Consider the following 20031-nt stretch of genomic DNA (forward strand, 5'->3'; position numbering starts at 1 on the left):
CCTGAAGCATTATTTCTGGGTTAGCAGAGTCTGTAACCTGAAGTGTATGTAACCTGAAGCGTATGTAACCTGAGGTACGACTGTATTTTTTCCATGTGGTGCACAGTCCCTTTTTTCTATCTGTAGAAGGGGAAAGGATAGCAATGGAGCACACAAGAAGGTGCTCATGCAGCTACAAGCCTTTGAGTTCCCCCTTACCCATCCCCCTGTCATAGAGGGAGAGGGGCTGACTTTTTAAATCTTTGAGCTGTAGCTGGAAGTAGTGAACTCCAACGTGAAGGGGCCCAGGGGTATTTCCAGAGAGACATGATCTACCTAAGATGCAGACTTTTAGTCTTAAAGAGCCAGTAGCTTTTTAGAACTAGAATGGGGACTCATTGGGTTGCCAAAGACAAGTGGCTACTTACAAGTCTGCGTTAGCCTAACGTACCACCCTTTGCCATAACTATTCCTATTGCTTAGGGTGAAATGAACAATGTAGCCAGCCTATGTTTTAAAATGAATTACTGGGAGAAGAAAGTACAAACACACAAACTTTCTCCAGTGGCTTTTCACTTTAAGGATACAATTACAATATGTTTTCACAAAGCTCTGGTTACCATATGCACACACCAAAACCTAGCATTTGTGCTAAGCCCATCCTGTCAGTACAGTTAAAAATATTTTGGTGGTTTTTACTGTCTATTCTTGCAACTTACTTCTTCAGGACAGAGTTCTTTTCAGTGGAAGTCAGACACTGGCAATCTGATATAGCTAGAATGGGAGCGAAGGAGGCAAAATCTTAAAGGCCACAAAAAACTTTTTAGGAGGGGCAAATGCAAGCCACAGGTTAGGCACCTGATTAACAGTAACTGCATTTTGAAATAATGACAACTGCATCTATTTTCATGGGGAAATAGTATTTGTTAGCTGATTGGCGACATTATAGAGAAATAGCGTGCACAAAGCTAGTGAACAAATATAGCACATAACACAGGCTTACAGATCATGCTGTACTTTCTCAACAGATGTTTTAATTTCTAACAAAATAGGAACGGACAAAAACATGAAGGGACAGCTAATTATCTAAGGCAATTACCATGGAATCCTAAAAATAGATATCTGTTAGTTATGAAGTTCAATGAAAACTCTCTGATCATTTTACTGCATTCTGTCATTATCTATTACAGGAATTCATACCTCGCCCTTCCAATAGATCCCAATGATGGCTTAAAATACCACTGGGGCATCCAGTAGTCTTTCCTCCAATGACTGATCATGTCTATTGTTCAGCTTTAGCAACCCTTCCAGCTGTTCTCAGTCTAGCCAAGATAACACTGCCCATCTCTGCTCTTAACTCAAATCATCATACTACAGTCAGTCTCATCACATATCTCTATGAATTCTGTGATTCTCTGTTTTCTGTCAAAGGTTCTCACACATCTCTATTTATATAACTCATGGCAAAAATGCCCAACAGCAGGACATTTCAATGCTTGATTAGTCATTTGCTTGAGGCTACAGTACACACTGCCTTTGGTACACTGTCAGTCGCTGGACATCTAGTCAACCAGGTGAATAGCAAATATGTCTTCCCTTAAATGTCAGCCCTGGCTAAGGTGGGAAGAAGCACACATGTGCTTCATTCTAACCTGCAAAGCAATTTGTTCTTCTGTGGTAATGGTACAAAGCATCATTTTGCTGGCATGGTTTTCTAAAGAAATGAAGATGTTGTAAGACAGACACCCCATAGTTATTAGAGTCAAGTCACATTTTCATTCTGCATCTTTATGGCACATTTGTTCAATAGCTTGATCACATGCAATTGAAGATGTTATATGCCTTCTATGACTCTGAAATGCTATCTCCAGAAAATGGAGTTCTTCACAGTCAGGTTTACATTTCCAGACAATGTGATGGAATACACCTGACAGTTAAAAAAAATATCAATCAATAATCATATTATAGCATTGTAAAGGTATTCATTCATACAATTTATATTCCATCCTCCATCAATACCATTGTTCCCATCAGAATGCTACATGACACTATCATGAATAGGAGAAAAATGCAAAATGCAAGTGGAAAAACACAAAAGGGAAAATGATTTCAACTGCTATGTTAAAAAACACAAAAAGTTTGGTTCTCTCACCAGATGATGGTATTTCAGAGGTTAAAACTAGCACTTTAAATTAGGCCCAGAAAAGGACAGACATAATGTGATAATAAAGTCTAGCCTCAGTTAGTAATCTAAAAGACACACGGCACTAACTGGTTTCTAAACAGTCTTTAAAGGCAGTCCCATGTTAAGCACATTACAGCCTCTATTCCAGAGACTACCACAGCATGGACAACTGAAGCCAGGCTCCCTCCGTCCATGTACAGTTGCAACTGGTATACTTGCCCAAGTCTGAAACGCTATGTACTTACTTGGGAGCAAATCCAATTGAACTCAATGTGGCTTACCTCTGAGTTAACATGTATGCAAAGGGTTTATTATATGTGTTTTTACATGATACTTCTACTAAGTAGCATACTGTGGGATTTCTTTTAATCATATCAAGCCTTTGGAACTTCCCAAACTAAGTAAAAAGTGTAGACCAGACATCCCCAAACTCAGCTCTCCAGATGTTTTGGGACTACAATTCCCATCATGTCCGACCACTGGTCCTGTTAGCTAGGGATGATGGGATTTGTAGTCCCAAAACATCTGGAGGGCCGAGTTTGGGGGTGCCTGGTGTAGATGCTACAGCCACAGTCTCTCAATCCATCAGAATGCAAACATTTGTGTTAGGTCTGTGCTTTAATGAATATAGACAAAAAACTGAAGGAAATTTTGTGAAGAACTTCAGTGGTCAGCAGGGTTATTCATTACCTAAGTACACTGAGGAGCAAGTAGTTTTCAGCTGATGGAACAAACTCAAAAACAAGTCTCATCCAATGTCCTAGTAGACTCTGTAGCCAATACTAGCATGAGATTCCATATGAGCAAACACAAGAATGACTGCAAGGCAATTAAGATTTAATACATTTGTTCTAACATGAAACTTTACTCAACTTTTAAGTACACTGATTTCTTGTTTTATTATTTTCCCCCACCCAATGAAGTTGCACAACATATTCAAGTTATTATAAAAGTCAACCATGAGATTCTGTCAACAACCAGAGTTCTAATCTTGAAACAATAACCAAGCAGGTGAGCAATTATTAAGTTTTGCTGTAGGAAAGACAACCATTTTCCTTTGCTTGTTCTTTGCCAATCATGCTTTAAGTTGCAGCCAACATGTGGGAGGCTGTCTGGAAAATGTCTGAGTTCAAACACAATTCTTTCTCACTTCCAACGCCACAGCACCAAATGCTTCATCATAGACACAATTGTAAGGAGATTCAACAATTATTCTCTTGTTTTCAGAACAGTTGCATCAAAATATAGGAAAAGATTTCTTTTTTATTCACAACTGTTACTCTAGAAAAGTCCTCCAGCATTTTAATCAGTTGTTTTAATATGAACATTGTGAAAGAGCAAATCAAAAACACCCTGATAGTTACTGCAATCTTATCTATGCAAATCATTCTATCCATGAACACCTTCACTATTTTCACAATAGAATCCTCCCTAACCTATACAGTGTACACTGCCCTTGCAAGCCCAGTGATTAATATTCATACCAATCAAGGCAGAGCAACAGGTCTATTATTTGCAAGCTAGGTAAGGACTGCGGCCTGGAATCTCCAGCATCCTAGTAACCCTGAGCTACAGAGGCTGGAAGCCTTCTAGATAGAAGGATACTGCTCAAGATGGCTGATTTACAGGCTGTTGGCTGATTTACATCTTACACACCTTTTAAATGTGTTTGTGGGATGAGGGGAAGGGAGTTTATTGCTTTGTAAGTTTCTTTTGTTCTTTTGCTTTTATTATGTATTTCATGATTCAATATTGTATTTTTATGTTGTGAACCACCTCCCTGAGACCTATGGAAGAAGGGCAGTATACAGTGTTAGAAACTCAGATATATAAGCTAGGCGCCAAATGGCTCCTGAAACCAAGGTTACAGTAACAAAAATATGCCCAAGCATCTTCACTTGGTTGCAAGTGGCCAATAGCCAGGTGCAAAATGCACCTGGCTAATTTCAAACACTGGTGCTACACTAAATAAATAAATGTAGATTCATGACTCTCTCATCAAATATATTTATATATATAATTTAAAAAAAAACAAAAAAACAGTCTTTGTTTCGCAGAACAAACAAGTGGCCAGTACCTTTTGCAATCAAGTATTAACATTTCCCCATGGTGCTATGATTCTCCATGTGGGATGTGTGTACAAAACAACACATAAACTAATAAATAATACCACTTTTTATTTGCCATGTTTGCCATGGCAACTGTGCTACCACTTTATGCCAAACAGGACAAGCAACCAGATTTGCTCCCTTCCCAGCATCATCCCAGCAGTTACATGGCAATTCCATCTCCCTTCCAAATGCAAATACTGGGAAGAAGGATGGGGAGTTGTTTGGCTGTTTAGTTGCTGAGGTACCCAGCACACATTGCAGCAGTCAAACCAGGGTTCGAAATTAGCAGGGCACCATCCACATTTTGCACCTAAAGATTCGCCATTTGTGAGCACCTCAAAAAGACTGGGTGCGATTTTTTGCACTGGCTGACACTCAAGCATTATTGAAATGTACAGTCATACCTCAGGTTAAAGTTGCTTCAGGTTGAGCGTTTTCGGGTTGCGCTCCGCGGCGACCAGGAAGTATCGGAATGTGTTACTTCTGGGTTTCACCGCTTGCGCATGCGCAGACGCTCAAAATTACATCATGCACATGCGCAGAAGCGGTGAATCGCGCCCCGCGTACACACGGGTAGCGTTCTCTTCAGGATGCGAACGGGGCTCCGGAACGGATCCCATTCGCATCCAGAGGTACCACTGTATGTGCTTTGAAGCCTCGAAGTATATGTTAAGGACAGACAATATGTTAAGGAGTTTACAATAAAGAGTGTTTTGAAAACTAAAGTACGGTACCAATATTTTTATTATAAACACCATTTTAGACATGTATTAACAATTTCTGCTACAAATGTCATATTAACAATGTTTCGCTTATGTGAATTACATATTAGTTCCTGCTTATCAAAATAATAAATAAAAAGTGTCACTGACACACACACACACACCCGGCAACTAGACATTCTGTTTTGGCACCCACAACCCAGGTCCCTTCTATCCCAGTTTCTAACACTGAGCCAAACAGGCATAAACTTTCCTGGTCGGTCCCTATGCAGGACCAACTCAGTTCCTGGTGACTACAATGTTGGACATGCCTAGCACAGGTAGACAAAAATTGTCGATCCCTATACATCAGATCATATAATGTATTTAGTATTAAATATTCACAATATTAATATAAAACACCATGCATCACACTGAAGACACTGAATACCAGTTTTCTCAATTAAGAATTTTCTAGAAACACACCCACGCTAACATACACATGGAGCATCTTTTTAACAACATGACGTGAGGGAGACCATTTCTCAGAGGACCAGAGAATGACATTTCCTGCACCTCATGTTTAGCAATGGAAGACAAGCATAACAACAAACTCAAAGCTATTTTCTGGCCCTTTATAGGGCTTCACAAATGGGATGGGGTACCATGAAGTTTCATCACAAGCTACATAACTAGCATTCCCAACAAAGGCAAATAACTTTGTTAAATTAATGAAAATATTTGCTGCAGTAAATCTCAACACCGAAGTCAAAGCCTATTATCAAACCCTTATGCCCCACTGCATCCCATGTATAATAATTTGAATGCAGAAAATAAATGTCTCACTGAGCTTTCCCCTCTCTTAAAATGTTGCTTAGGCTGTAACACAGAAGCCTCAACCCACAAAAGCTCCAATGCACAGGGTAGGAAAGTAATTTATTTCCACTACAAACTAATGGAACTAGGTCTAATAACTAGAAAGAACAGGGGTTAACTAACAGCAGCAAAAGAGGAACTATTCATCTTTGTGAAATCCCAGCATAAGGTAATTTGTATCAAAAAAATTTCTGATGCCCTAGAAAGTGATCTAATCTTGTAAATAAAGCTGAAAACTTTAATAAGCTCACCTAATATTGTATTTGCAATTGGCATCCACTCATTTTTACTAAAGAATTCATGAAATGGAAAAATTTTCATGGAAAAATAAAGGATTGGTATATGTTCTGTTCCATATCATTGTACACATCTGTATCTTAAAAAATGCAGGGTTTCGTAGGTTAAGAGGAGAAATAAAACAAGAGAACAAAGTATTCCACTTTTAAATTAGGTTGCTGCATGTGTGTGTGTGTTTTATTTCATTTGGCCCTGCATACAGGAATTGAGGTCCAGCAAGCCCTGCATCACAGAACAAAGGAGAGGCAATCAAGTACAAGCAAGTACTGTACAGGTGAAAGTCAAATACAGATTTTTCCATGGCATTTTTGACTACTGTCTCATCAATACAAAAGGAATTTAAGCTTCAGTAATCTACTGAGTATTTAGAAACAATGTAAATCCAAGCTGACCGTTATCTTCCTTTGCTCCGTGCATAGACGATTGAAGAGCTTATCCTCAAGAGATTATAAATTTAGAACCAGTGTTTAGTCTATTACATTAAAAACAGAACCTGAAGCACCCATTAACCTTATTTAAAAAAAATCAAAATGAAGAGAAAATGTTTTAAGATATCCAGAAACACTTGGCCCATCAGTTGATGATGAGCTAATTTTACTTGGCCGCTATCTCCATGGTGCGCCAACTTTGGAAGGTGGGCATGGCAACCAACATGTCAATCACCTGATATTATTACATCAGATTATTCATAGGTGTGTTCCAGCCCAACTGTCAAATACTGGTTCACAGGTGGCAGGAGAGCTAGATGAAAGTCTGGCCCAGAAGGCCAAAAAGGTTTCCCGCCCTTGATCTAGTGAGTTACTTCACACGACAGATGTCAAAAGTTAGCTAAGAATATTATAAATAAATAAAAAAATTAAAAATGCAGTTGGGAACATTATCTTGGTCTTTTGTTTGAGGCCTAAAGCAGGAGCTCAGCTTCAACTGTAAAAGTAGGGTGAGACTAAGGATTACTATTAGCCCTCTTATACACATCTTAACTTTTAAATATTAATTCTCCAACCTTTAAATAACATTTCTCCCTTTCCCCACTAAACTGCACATGGTGCCATCATACTTTAGACATACCTTTAGATTTGTCAAATTTTCAAAGGCAAGGAAAACTCTACAACTGCTCCACAGAGCACTGTAGTGATTTAGTATTTTAAAATTGTATAGCACTTTCAAGTGGTCAAAGCACTTCACATGCATTATCTAACTGTAATCCTTACCATAACTCTATAAGCAAGTCACTATGATTTTACATAGTAACATAATGATTAACTCTTTTCTACATATTGACACTTTATAATTTCAACAACAAGCAATTCTCTGAAACTAGTACTATATTTTTTCTGTGAAAAACTATACATGTCAGGTGTGCTGCCACAGTTTAAAAGAAAATCTGGAGTGCTATATTAGGCTGTGATACTCTGGAATTAGTGTTTTCACTTCCAAAGCCACAACTTACTGGCTAACCCTGGTCTGTAAAATACTGCTAATCAGCATTCTGAGCAAAAACAAAAATATGAGACACAAAAGATAATTAAGTATTTGGAGAAACCTGAAATCAGGAACATCCGTTCTTTTCTAGTTCTAGCCATCCTGTTACATTTTATCCAGTGTTCGAAACTAGCCAGGCACCAGGCACATTTTGCACCTGGCTGTCAGCCACTTGTGACCAAGTGAAGATGCCTGGGCGCCAGGATGACATCTGACATCTCCACCATCTGGAGATGCATGCCTGAAGATCATTGTATCTTGACTGTTTTCAAACACTAATACCACATCCCGTAGAATTCTATCAGTTATTTTTTATCTTCACAATCAGAATGAATTTCAGGAACCAAAATGTTTCCCCCCCCCCCCTATGCAGCCTGAGCAGGAGCAGTGAACATTATAGTTACTTGTTGTAGCTTGTTTTCACTTACCCCACCCCAGTGCTGTACTCTCAGTTGTGAAGAATATTCTTATGTTATGGATGGTCTTTGTCACCATTAAGAAAAAGAGGTAGGATTAGGCCAATATATAACTGGACTGCCCCTGGATCAAGTGCCTGTTTTCTTTATATTCTCCAAGTTCTTAATCTAGCTGTTATCAGGTATTTAACTGACAATCAATCACAGTCAGTCCATCATTTAAAAAATAAACTTTAGAGCTGTCTTACCCAAAAATGGCAACGAGACATTTTGTTTTAGCAACTGTAACCTTGGTTTAAGGAGCCATTTGATGCCTATCTTATAATATATGAGTTTTTAACACTGATTTTATCTGCCTCAAAGCAGAGTTTCAGCATAATAATTCTACAAAGTATTTTAGGCTGAGATTTAGATATCAAGAAAAAACCAGTTTGCCCAGCAGGGTTAGGCCTCAGATTTATGCATTCCCTCCTCTCCAGTTCATGAAAATGATAATTGCCATCTGATAAAAGTGGATTCTGGTCCACAAAAGCTTATACCATTATATATGATAGTTTTTGAGAAGCTACATGAGTCTTTGTTGTTGTTTTTTGCTGCAACAGACTTAACACTGTTACCTCTCTCAGTATTAATTTGCTGAGACATCCAAATCATGGCTACTGCAAACCGTAAGTCCTTTTCAGATGACAAGCTGAGGATAATGAATGCACACTTGAATGGAGGGAAGTGGGATCATAGCAACAGCTCCCACCCACTACTTACATTCAGGTTATAAATAGATCCTGCACGTGTAAGAGGTGTATGTGCATAAGGACCAGTGATTTAAGGGGGGGGGCTCTTTTTTTAGAAGAAAATTCATTGCTATATTTTTGGCAAAACAATATCCATGTCTATTTCAGGAAGTCAGTTAGTAATATAACAAATCAGACTGGGCAACTGAAATGCCTACAATATTATTTAGATCTAAAACTACAATTTTAATTAATGCTTTCCCCTAGAAATCATATATATTTCTGTGAAGAGCTATTCATGCTTTCTAATATTATTATTTCCCCAGTTTATATACCACTCAACACTTCAGTCTCTAAGTCATGTACAGTAAACAGATACAAGAAAAATAAAACAAATTTTAAAACTAACCTTAAATCAAAATACCTCCTTAAACTGCCTACTCCATGTCTCCCTTAAGCTGAGAGAGCAGCCAAAGGGCGCCTTCATAGGTAAAAAACTGCACTCAAAAGTAAGGGTGCTTCATGCACAAGCTCCTTGCAAATTCAAAAAAAAACCCCTGACCTGCGGTTTTTGGACTGGTGTCTGGACTGGAACATAGTTGATTTTAGTACGCTAAACAGTTTTCAGTGTCTTCAATTTTTGATTTAAAATCTAAACTATGTAAGGGATGTATAAGCTATTACATCTTAGTATTCCAATAAAAAAATCACATAAGCCTCTGAATTTGTTTGATTATCATATTTAAATCACACATGCCTATAGGACTGCAGCCAAGTGAACATTACTGAGGGAGGGGAAGCCTAATATTTCAATTCAACTACTTTTGGCTATTTGTGGGGGAAGCTTTTCATGTGTTTATTAAGGATGCAAAATTAGCATGACCTTATTTCTTACTTTGGTTTATGACTTTGCCTCTTTTCCATTCCTCCTCAAAACTCAACCTTCCTGGTAAACCTTTTCATCACCCCACTAGCACATGTCATTAAAGCAATCCTGTGCCTTCCATTTCCAACCCCCTTCCTTTGTTGTTTCCTTGTGTCTATTTTAGACTGTAAGCCCCTTTGGGCTTGAGACCTGTCATACCTGTTCTTTGTAAAACAGCATGTACAGTAATAGTGCTGTAAATAAATATATAAATGCAAGTCAACTAAACATGCTCAACAAGGCCCACTTAGCTCTGTGTAAAATTGCCTTGGAGGCTTTCTAGAAAAAAATTCTAGAAAACCCACTAAGTTTATTTTTGGTATGAGCTTTCATTTGCATGCACACTTATTCAGACACCTGAAGAAGTATCTGAAGAAGTGTGCATGCACACGAAAGCTCATACCAAGAACAAACCTACTTGGTCTCTAAGGTGCTACTGGACAATTTTTTTTATTTTATATTTCTACTGCATCAGACCAACATGGCTACCTACCTGAATCTAGAAAACCCACATTACTGGCTTTTCCATACCATCAGGAAACCTGCTTCTTCAGCACCCCCAGTACACTGAAAAAGCTGTGCACACATATCCTTCCTTCTACATTTTATTTAATACCAGGATGCACATAAGAGCTATTTGGACACTATTCAGAATATACATCAGTCAAGGGTAGACACTTTCAATGAAATATCACATCTCCCCATCAATTATCCCTGGTTTGTTACAGCTATTGGTTTGCTTCCACACCAAAACAGAAACTATAGTTAGAAATCTGATTTGGAAGCAAACTTTGGTTTGCAATAACCATAGCTTACCTCAAGGTTGGCTCACCTTTAGACCTCTAGATGTTGGTCAACTACACCTGTCACCATCCCTGGCCATTGGCCATGTTGACTGGAGCTGATGAGAGTTGGCATCCAGCAACCTCTGGAGGGCCACAGGTTCCCCATCCCAGTTTACCTGATTTGGGCATCACAGCAAACTATAGTTATAGCAAAGCAAAGTGAAGGAAGAAGTCCAAGACACGAGCCTAACCATTAAACATGGATTGGCGGCTATCTGTAACATCTGAACCAGGTCACTGCCATGTGCCCAAGACCAACCAATAAAGTTCATAGTTAAAAGCTGATTTGAACCATTATCTTCCCCATCTAAGTCATCATCCAGAATTCACACACCATTTCTTGGACGATCACATCACTTTAAAACCTAGCTCCCTGCAATTTTATTATGAAACACTATATTTAGAAGAAGTGTGCTTGTGGGTACCAGATACTAGGAGGAAGAGAAGATGGTACTCCCACCACACCCTCTTGTGCAATTTCAGAGGCATCTGGCTGGCAACTGTTACAAACTGAAAGTAAGTCTAGCTAGCCCTTTAGTTTAGCAAAGGGACTAAGAATATGAACCACCAAGACCCTAGTTCAAATTTTACTTCAGCCAGAAGTCCCTAGACAGTCCAACTCAGGTCATTCACTTAATCTCCTACTGTGGGATAATAACCATGTCTGATAAGAAACCAACTCCATCCTATATAGGTTGAGAACTTTCAGTCAGTGCTCATATCAACCTAACATGACTTAGTAGGTTGTTGCAATGATCACAAAGATAATGTATAATAGAAGGCACTAAGTAGAAAACACTTATTTAGCCAACAACAGTTTTTTTTCCCTTAAGCACTTTGTGTAACATTAGCTCCAATGTTATCCATCCACATTGCATTCAAGCCTATGGGACTTACATCCCAAGCAAATCTGCTTCGGGTCAGGCTGCAACTATGCATAGCTGCTCAAGAATAAGTGATATTTACTTTTCAGTAAATATGCAAAGAAATAGGAATGCTTTTTTTCAAACACAATCTCTTCTATTACAGCAGGGAGACATCAGAACATGACCACATCTGCAAGGTGTGTGACAAACTATAGAATATTTCACAACCCGCCCTTCACCAAAAGCTGATATTGGAGTTGTCCCCATGACCAAGCAAATTATAACCACCACATCATCAAGACAACGTAAGCTTATAGTATTTGTCTTCTTCCTTTAATCCAGGTACACTGCACCTGAACCCTGAGAAAGATGCTTCTACACTTCCGCATTTTTAATGTAAGAAATTATCTTCTCAGAGACACATTCGTGCTCTTTCACGACCAGGCTTCTAAATAACTGGTTGATGGCAAAATAGATTGCACCATACAGACAGGTGTCTCTAATTCAGCCTAGCAAGTGGTGAAATACATCACCACCCCAACGTTGTGCACCTGGGATTGTGTGGTGCCTTAAAACCCAAGTAGTTTATTGTAACAGGATCTTCTGTAGCAAGCACCGCGGGGAGGAGTGAAACTAGTGTATATATACACTTGTAAATTTTTTCATGGTATGAGAATCAGATTTTGCAAGATGCATAAACACATACTGAATACACACCAGTCAAACACCACTGCCCACTTACTTCATGCATCTGAATCAGGAGGCTCTTCACAGTAATTTGTAAAATGTTCAAGTTATCAAAAGATCATTATTACATGGCTACTTTTCAAGAACTTGGGAATTAGGAGACAACTATGCATGAATCCCACCCCCATAGTATGCTTTGATACTTCCAAAACACAAACAGCCCAAAAAGGAGGCAAGTGAGGTTGCCAAGTCACTCACAGGAACCTGCAAGGGCAGCTTTGCCAGGATCCTACAGATCCCACTGCTCGCTCTCTCTCTCTGACACAGTGTCAAGTTTGGACGAAATAAACTTGGGGGTGGGGGGTGCGCAAGGCTGCCAACCTCTCAACAGGTTGCTGCATCTCGGCCTTTCCCCTGGGCAGATCTTTCCTGCTTGTTTACGTCCTATCGCCTCATGCACAGCAATGAACGTCCATTGTAGGAGGCATCCTTCGGGTCCAGCTGGTGGGTTTAAAGCGGGGTAGGTCAGGAAAAGGAGGGGAGAGAAAGAGAAAGGAGGGGTGGCGGCTGCTAGATGCCAACTTCCCCACGGGCCTTTTCTCCTGTGCCTTTAACAGCAGCAGTAGTAGAATATAGAGCCATCTCGCTCAGGGGGGTGTGGGGAGAAAACTATTCCTATGGGGGAAAGACCTGCCCCGCTCGCTCTTCTTCCCTTCAGCCAAGGGCCGGAGCCTGCTTTTGAGGCCGAGAGCTCTCGCTCCCATGGCGGCGGCGGGGATGGGCATTCCATGGAAGCCCCTCCATAGGCAGGCAGAGAGATGCTCCCCCACTCGGGAGAGGCCTAGCAGCAGCGGCGCCTCCTCACCAGGAGTAGGTCTGCTCCGCCATGGCGCCGGCGCCGGCCGCTCCTCTCCCTCCTCGTCCTTCCCGTCGTCGTCTTCGTCGTGTCCTCCTGGCTCCCTCTCCCCTTCTCAGAGGGCTCAGCGGCGGTCCCGCTGCGGCTCCCGGCCCAACATGGCGGCCTCGGCGGCGGCGGCGGCGGCTGAGAGGCGAAGAAGGGAACCCCCTCCGCCCGGGCGGAGACGCCTCAGCGGCAGCCGCGCCACACGAACCGCAGCGGCAGCAGCTGGGCCGCGCTCCAGCGACGGCGGGCGGGCCTCATGACCGACGGCTACCACGACGAGGAGGCGGCGGCGGCGGCGCTGGCCGAGGTGTGTGAGGGGGAACGGGCAGCCAACGAACAACTCCGAAGGCGAGACCGCGCTTGCTCGCTCGCGCGTCCTCGGGCGGCGGGGGGGGGGAGAGAGGAGGAGCGAGCGCGAGGGGGCGGGGCTTGATAGGTAGCGCGCGCGCACCAAGCCAGGCTAGCGACGCTGGCGGGTCACGTGCTCACAACAGGCTCACGTGTTTCGACGCAGCAGCCTTTGAGGAAGGCGGCAGAGAGAGAGGGGAGAGAGACGGGTTTTTTGTCGTCTTTATGTGTTTGTTTGGAGGCCCGGCGCGCAGCACGCTGTGGGATATTGTTGGGATGAAGGTGAACCGGCAGATGGAGGCGAGTTTAAGGAGAAGAGGGGGCGGGGATGATGAAGATGATCTCATTGCGCCTGCGCGGAATCTACCCGCGGTGGATAGAAGGGATTCTTTTTTGTTTCCCCCGCCGGGAATCGACGAAGCTTCCTCGGAAAATGCAGGCGGGCGGGCTGTTTCTCTCACTCGCACCAGCGAAAATTATTAGTATTGCTTTGTTATTAGCACGTGCTGTTTACAAATTGTTCTGTTTATATATGAGCTGGCAATATACATTATATAGCATTGTTACTATTATTTATTAAATTTATTAGGCGGTGTTTTTCTGCCATAGCAAATTAAAATATGTTAAGCAAAAAACCACACATATATATACATTGAAACCAGCGTTTTAAAAAATCAATTGTTTTTTGTAAAGATTGTTTTATATTATTTCTTTATTATTTTTCTTTTTAGGGATAATCGTTTTTTGCTATTTTCTTGTAAATGAGTTTGAATTTTTGTCTTTTAAAATGCTAAAAGAACTTTCAATAAAATTGCTATATATATAAAAAAGAAACCAGATTTTTTTAAAAATCTAGGAGAATCTAAAACAATTACAATAACTTTATAGCATAGTGCAGTATTGTATTATATTTGTTACCTTTGCATCCTGCTTTTTCCTCAAAGGCAGCATACATGGTTCTCTCCATTTAATCCCTACAACAAGCCTATGAGCTAGGTTGGGCTGAGAGTTCACAATTGGCCCCTAAGGTCGTCTAGTGAGCACGTGGTGCTACGGAACTTACCACCAACCTAAAGGGACCCCTGACCATTAGGTCCAGTCGTGACCGAATCTGGGGTTGCGGCACTCATCTCGCTTTATTGGCCGAGAGAGCGGGCGTACAGCTTCCAGGTCATGTGGCCAGCATGACTAAGCCGCTTCTGGCGAACCAGAGCAGTGCATGGAAACGCTGTTACCTTCCTGCCGGAGTGGTACCTATTTATCTACTTGCACTTTGACGTGCTTTCGAGCTGCTACGTTGGCAGGAGCTGGGACCAAGCAACGGGAGCTCACCCCGTCGAACCGCCAACCTTCTGATCGGCAAGTCCTAGGCTCTGTGGTTTAACCCACAGCACCACCTGCGACCCACCACCAACCTAGATGGCTTTTAAAGTGGGTTAGACAAATTCATGGAGGAGAGGGCTATCCATGGGAACTAGCTATGATGGCTATCATCTGCCTCCGGCAGCAGCAGCAATGCTTCCAAATACCAGCTGCTGGAAATCGCAGGAGGGGAAAACGCTCTTGTACTGGGGTCCTGCTTTGTGGGATTCTCCATGGGGCATCTGGTTGGCCACTGTGAGAAAAGGATGCTGGACTAGATGGGCCATTGGGCCTGATCCAGTAAGCTCTTCTTATCGGCATCCACAGCAGCTGAAACATCTGATTGTAGGCTTTGGAGATGTCCATATGTGTGATTTTGTTTTTAAGCTTCAATTTGGGTTTTTATTTAAATTTACTCCGTTCTAAGAGATGGTGGGTGAACAGTGGAGGCTGGTCCATTAGGGCAAATGGGGTACTGCCCCACCAACCATATTCCTCTCTCAGCCAGCTCCCACCTGCCTGCCTTCTCTTTTGGAACTAGCTGTCAGTTTCCTCCTCCTCAGTTTCAGCATTGCTCTTGTTGAACTCAGCAGGAAAGAGGATTGGAAGAAACCTATAATTTGTTGGCTCTCCTACTTGTTTGCGTTCCTTTCGTTCCACAGCCATCAGTGAAGACCAGTGAACTGTGTTGTCCTTCCTCCCTACTTGTGCTTCCCGAATATTTTTCACATTTACTGGAAGCGCAGAACTATATCCAAAGATGCTGCTGGCATACAAAGTGGACGAGCTGTTCCTTCAGCCTATGTATATTATACATAGGCCTTCTAGGTGTAGATTCAATGCAATGGTGTAGTTTAAACGATGGGAACATAGGAAGCTGCATTATACAGTGGGAAAGAGGATTTTGGAAATATGTAAACCTTTGGTCCTGATCCCCCTAAAGCTCTCTAGAGTCTGTGACAAGGACTCTCCAATTAAGAAGAAGAAGAAGAAGAATTTGGACTTGATATCCCACCTTTTACTCCCCTTAAGGAGTCTCAAAGCACCTAACAATCTCCTTTCCCTTCCTCCCCCACAACAAACACTCTGGGAGGTGAGTGAGGCTGAGAGACTTCAGAGAAGTATGACTAGCCCAAGGTCACCCAGCAGCTGCAGGTGGAGGAGCGGGGAATCGAACCCAGTTCACCAGATTACGAGTCCACCACTCTTAACCACTATACCACGCTGGCTCTCTTTTGGAAGACAAGAAGAGCCTGCTGGATCAGACCAATGGCCCGTGTAGTTCAGCATCCTGTTCTCACAGTGGCAGGCCAAATACATGTGGGAACCCTGCAAGCAGGACCTGAGCACGAGAGCACTCTCCCCTCCTAAGATTTCCAGCAACTGGCATTCCGAAATATTATTGCCTCCTAGAGCATAGCCATTGTGACTAATAGCCATTGATAGCCTTATTGAATTTGTCCAGTCTTCCTTTAAAGCCATCCAAGTTGGTGGTCATCCCAGCCTCCGGTAGGAGCAAGTTCCATAATGTGCTTTCCTCTGTCCTAAATATTAACAACATTCAGTTTCATTTGATGTCCATAAGTTCTAGTGTTATGAGAGAGGGAGAAAAACCTTTCTCTATCAACTTTTCCGATCCCATGCATAATTTTATAAACTTCTATCATGTTGCAACCACTGATGTCTTTCCTGATAGGGGAGTTGCTCCATCCCCTTTATCATTTTGATTGCTCTTTTCTTAACCTCTTCCAATTCTGCAATAACCTTTTTCAGGTGAAGCGACCAGAAGTATACACAGCCTTGTTCTGGATCTCTGGACACCCACTTAGTTTAAGAGGAACAATTGCAATGACTGCTTAAAACATGATTATTTATTACTGCATTTGTATCCCATCTTTTTCTCCAAGGAGGTCAAGGTGGCACACATAGTTCTCCACCTCCTCATTTTTTCCTCACAACAACCCTGTGAAGTAGGTAAGGTTAAGAGGCAGTGGCTGGCCCAACGTCACCCTTTGTACTCTTATAATGGTGGGCATATTCTACATTGCCATTAAAGTCAGTCACCAAGTCTGTAGTCATATTCTGCCAATAAGCAGAAGTATCATCACTCTTAACCATTTTTACAGAGAAAGAAGTGTTTTCTTTAAACGATTGCACAGTTATTTGACAGGTGTCAGGTGGTTTAAATTTCTAAGTGACGCATTTGATGGTACAAAAGATGCCAATGCAGATGACATACAGCCAAATACAATTGGAATTCAGGCTACAGAAGGCAGCACCTGCAAGACACCAGAAGGAAGATCAGTTTTGACAGCTATTAAGACTTCCCCAAAAAGTTATATGGCTTTAGCCATGGGTTTAGTTTCAGGGATAGTGAATTCATTTGCAGTTTTGACTCAGGTTTTGTCTCTTTAATTTCAAAAGATGCCAACAGGTATCCCCCTTTGTTGAAGATTCTCTAAATTTCATTGGGGTGGGGCGTTGTTAGATACTCTTCTTTACAAGGGACTCTGATCTCCAAAAACATGCTTTTCTTTTATGTACATTTCCCCCCACAATGCTGTATCTACTGGTAAGATAAAAATAATATACTTAATATATCTAATTGAATTAATTTAATAGTTAATATAACTAATATTAATTATTAGTTATATTAATTGCTTGCATCCACCAAGACCTTGACTGCTGTTACAGCAGATGAATCTCATGGGGCGTCCAGAGTACAGTCTAGTCCTGTTGTGTTGGATGAATTTCAGCTGGTAAGGCTCGAGAATGTGGACAGGGTGCTCAGATCAGTCAAGGCAAGCACTTGGCACTCTAGACCCTTGCCCCTCTTGGTTGATAAAAACCAGCAGGGAAGGAACAGCTGGCTGGGCCAGGGAGGTGATCAATGCCTGTTTAAGAAAGGGGGTGGTCCCTGCCTATTTGAAAGAGGCAGTGGTAAAACCACTCATTAAGAAACCTTCCCTGGATTCGGAAAACCTAAGTAACTACCAGCAAGTTGCTAATCTTCCTTTCCTGAACAAGAGGTCGCAGACCAGATCTAGGTGCTTTTGGTAGAAACTGATTTTCTGGATCCATTTCAATTGGGGTTTAGGCCCGGTTTTGGCACAGAAATTGCCTTGGTTGCCCTTTATGATGACCTCTGTTGAGAGAGAGACAAGGGAAACCTGTCCCTGTTAATTCTTCTCGACCTCTCAGCAGCTTTTGATACCATGGACCATGGTATCCTTCTGGAGTGACTGTCCAAACTAGGGTGGGTGGCACCGCTTTGCAGTGGTTCCAGTCCTACTTGGATGGTCGTTCCCAGAGGGTGTTGCTTGGGGGATGCTTTTCAGCTGTGTGAACCTACAGTGTGGGGTTCCACAGGGCTCAATTCTATCCCACATCTACAGGAATCCACTGGGTGGGGTTATCCGGAGATTTGGAGTACATTGTCAGCAGTATGCTGATGGCACTCGGCTCTATTTCTCCTTTACATCTGCAGGTGAGGCAGTGGAAGTGCTGGATCAGTGTCTTGCCTCGGTAATGGACTGGAAGAAAGCCAACAAACTGAAACTAAATCCAGATAAGATTGAGGCACTGTTAGTGGCTGGTTCTCTAGACCAGATGGCTGGGAGGTCACCTGTCTTGAAGGGATTACACTTCCTTTGAAAGAGCAGGTTTGTAACTTGGGGGTACTCCAGGATCCTTTGCTGTCGCTCGAGGCTCAGGTGGTCTCAGTGGCCCAGAGTGCCTTCCATCAGCTTTGGCTGGTGGCCCAGCTACGCTCCTATCCGGACAGGGATAGCCTAACTACTGTTGTCTATGCTCTGGTTACTCCAAGGTTAGATCACTGCCCTGCGTTATACGTAGGGCTGCCTCTGGAGATGGTTCGGAAACTTCAGCTACTGAAGAATTCAGCAGCCAGGTTGCTCACCAGAGCAAGACGGTTTGAGCATATTACACCGATCCTGGTCCGACTGCACTGGCTACCAATTAGTTTCCGGACCCAAATCAAAGTGCTGGTTTTGACCTATAAAGCCTTGACCACAATACCTCAAGGATTTTACTTTCCATATGAACCTACCCAGATCCTGAGATCATCTTCTGAGGTCCTTCTTCATATGCCTCCTTCTAGAGAGGTCCGGAGGGTGGCAACATGAGAACAGGGCCTTCTCTGCAGTGGCTCCCATCTGTGGAATGCTCTCCCCAGAGAAGTTCACCTGGCACCTTCATTATATACTTCTAGGCACCAGGCAAAAAAGTTCCTTTTTAACCAGGACTTTGGTTGATTTGACTGATATCCTATGCCCTTTTAAAATGTGGGTGTTTTTTGGAGGGGAAGTTATTGGGTTGTTTTTATTTCGATTACAGTGGAACCTCAGGTTACGTACCTCTTTGGTTGCATATTCTTCAGGATACACACGCAGCGAACCCGGAAGTAACGGGAAGGCTTTCGGCAGCCACACCTGCACAGGAGCGGGCTCCTGCCGGCCGCACATGTGCAGAACAGGCACGTCTGGATACGGCTTTTTTGGAGTGCACACAGACCCCTGGAATGAATTAAATTTGTATCCAGAGGGTCCACTGTATATATTTTGTGCTTTTATATTTTGATTTTGTTCTGTGAACCGCCCTAAGGCCTCTGGGTATAGGGCAGTATATAAATTCAAAGAAGAAGAAGAAGAAGAAGACATAAATTTATAATATCATATCATATATACAGATTTATATTATCTGTAATGAAATAAATATTTTTCAATTTAAACAATGTATTGTATTTTTTAAAAAGTAAAACTTTTTTGTCATTTTTCTCTCTCTTTACACTGACTTTCACCAAGGTTGATAATACTAGGAGGCAGTATGCTTCTGAAAACCATTTGCTGGGAATCGCAATTGAGGAGAGTAGTGCTGATGTTCTCTGGTCCTGGTCGAGGGCTTTTCTTTGGGGAATCGGCTTGGCTACTGTGAGAATGGTGCTGAGCTGGGTGAGTTCTCCTTTGGCCTTAACTAGCAGGCTCTTGCGCTCCAAATCAGCTTTCATTATGCACCCTTAATTTGCTGCAATACAACTGAAGATAGTGATAGTCAAGTGCCCTCAGGGTAGGTCTACTGAAATTAATGCTCAGACTAATTTGGGCCCATTAATTTCAATTGATCTACTCTGCGAAAAAATTTAGTTGGATAAAACCCAGTAGAACTGCCATTTCTGCAGTTTTAATAATACAGAAAAATAATGCACTTCCCACACCCACCAAATGATTCTGTCTATCAAAGAGGAGGGGCTGGAAAAGATATCACAACACACACAGAGAGAGGATGCACACTCCCTAT

At 42.1% G+C, this 20031-nt stretch overlaps 3 protein-coding genes and 1 long non-coding RNA gene across 7 annotated transcripts in view; 2 read left to right on the plus strand and 2 right to left on the minus strand.

Annotated features, from left to right (window-relative positions):
- Positions 1 to 13370, minus strand: part of SPPL3 (signal peptide peptidase like 3) — a 36171-nt gene extending 22801 nt beyond the window's left edge. Inside the window, exon 1 of one of the 2 annotated variants that reach the window (XM_082203368.1) lies at positions 12967 to 13370. In XM_082203368.1, coding sequence (XP_082059494.1) covers positions 12967 to 12989 — 23 coding nt within the window. In that variant the 5' untranslated portion in view covers positions 12990 to 13370. Of the gene's footprint in view, positions 1 to 6541; positions 6565 to 12966 lie in introns of those variants that run through there. The other variant, XM_082203369.1, reaches the window with a different exon arrangement.
- Positions 1 to 20031, minus strand: part of LOC309521117 (uncharacterized protein) — a 184987-nt gene that overhangs the window by 113862 nt on the left and 51094 nt on the right. The window lies entirely within an intron of this gene.
- HNF1A (HNF1 homeobox A) overlaps positions 6926 to 20031 on the plus strand; it is a gene marked incomplete at its 5' end in the record, with an annotated part of 44571 nt that continues 31465 nt past the window's right edge. The window contains 3 exons of the mRNA XM_082203205.1: positions 6926 to 6942; positions 11581 to 11611; positions 11757 to 11810. The remainder of the gene's footprint in view (positions 6943 to 11580; positions 11612 to 11756; positions 11811 to 20031) is intronic.
- On the plus strand, positions 13466 to 19468 carry LOC309521340. Its single transcript, XR_014214628.1, has 2 exons — positions 13466 to 16689; positions 18203 to 19468. It is a non-coding gene; the product is annotated as an uncharacterized lncRNA (long non-coding RNA).

The sequence above is a fragment of the Podarcis vaucheri genome, assembly GCF_965113315.1.
Source record: "Podarcis vaucheri genome assembly, chromosome: 16".
NCBI classification, from domain to species: Eukaryota; Metazoa; Chordata; class Lepidosauria; order Squamata; family Lacertidae; genus Podarcis; species Podarcis vaucheri.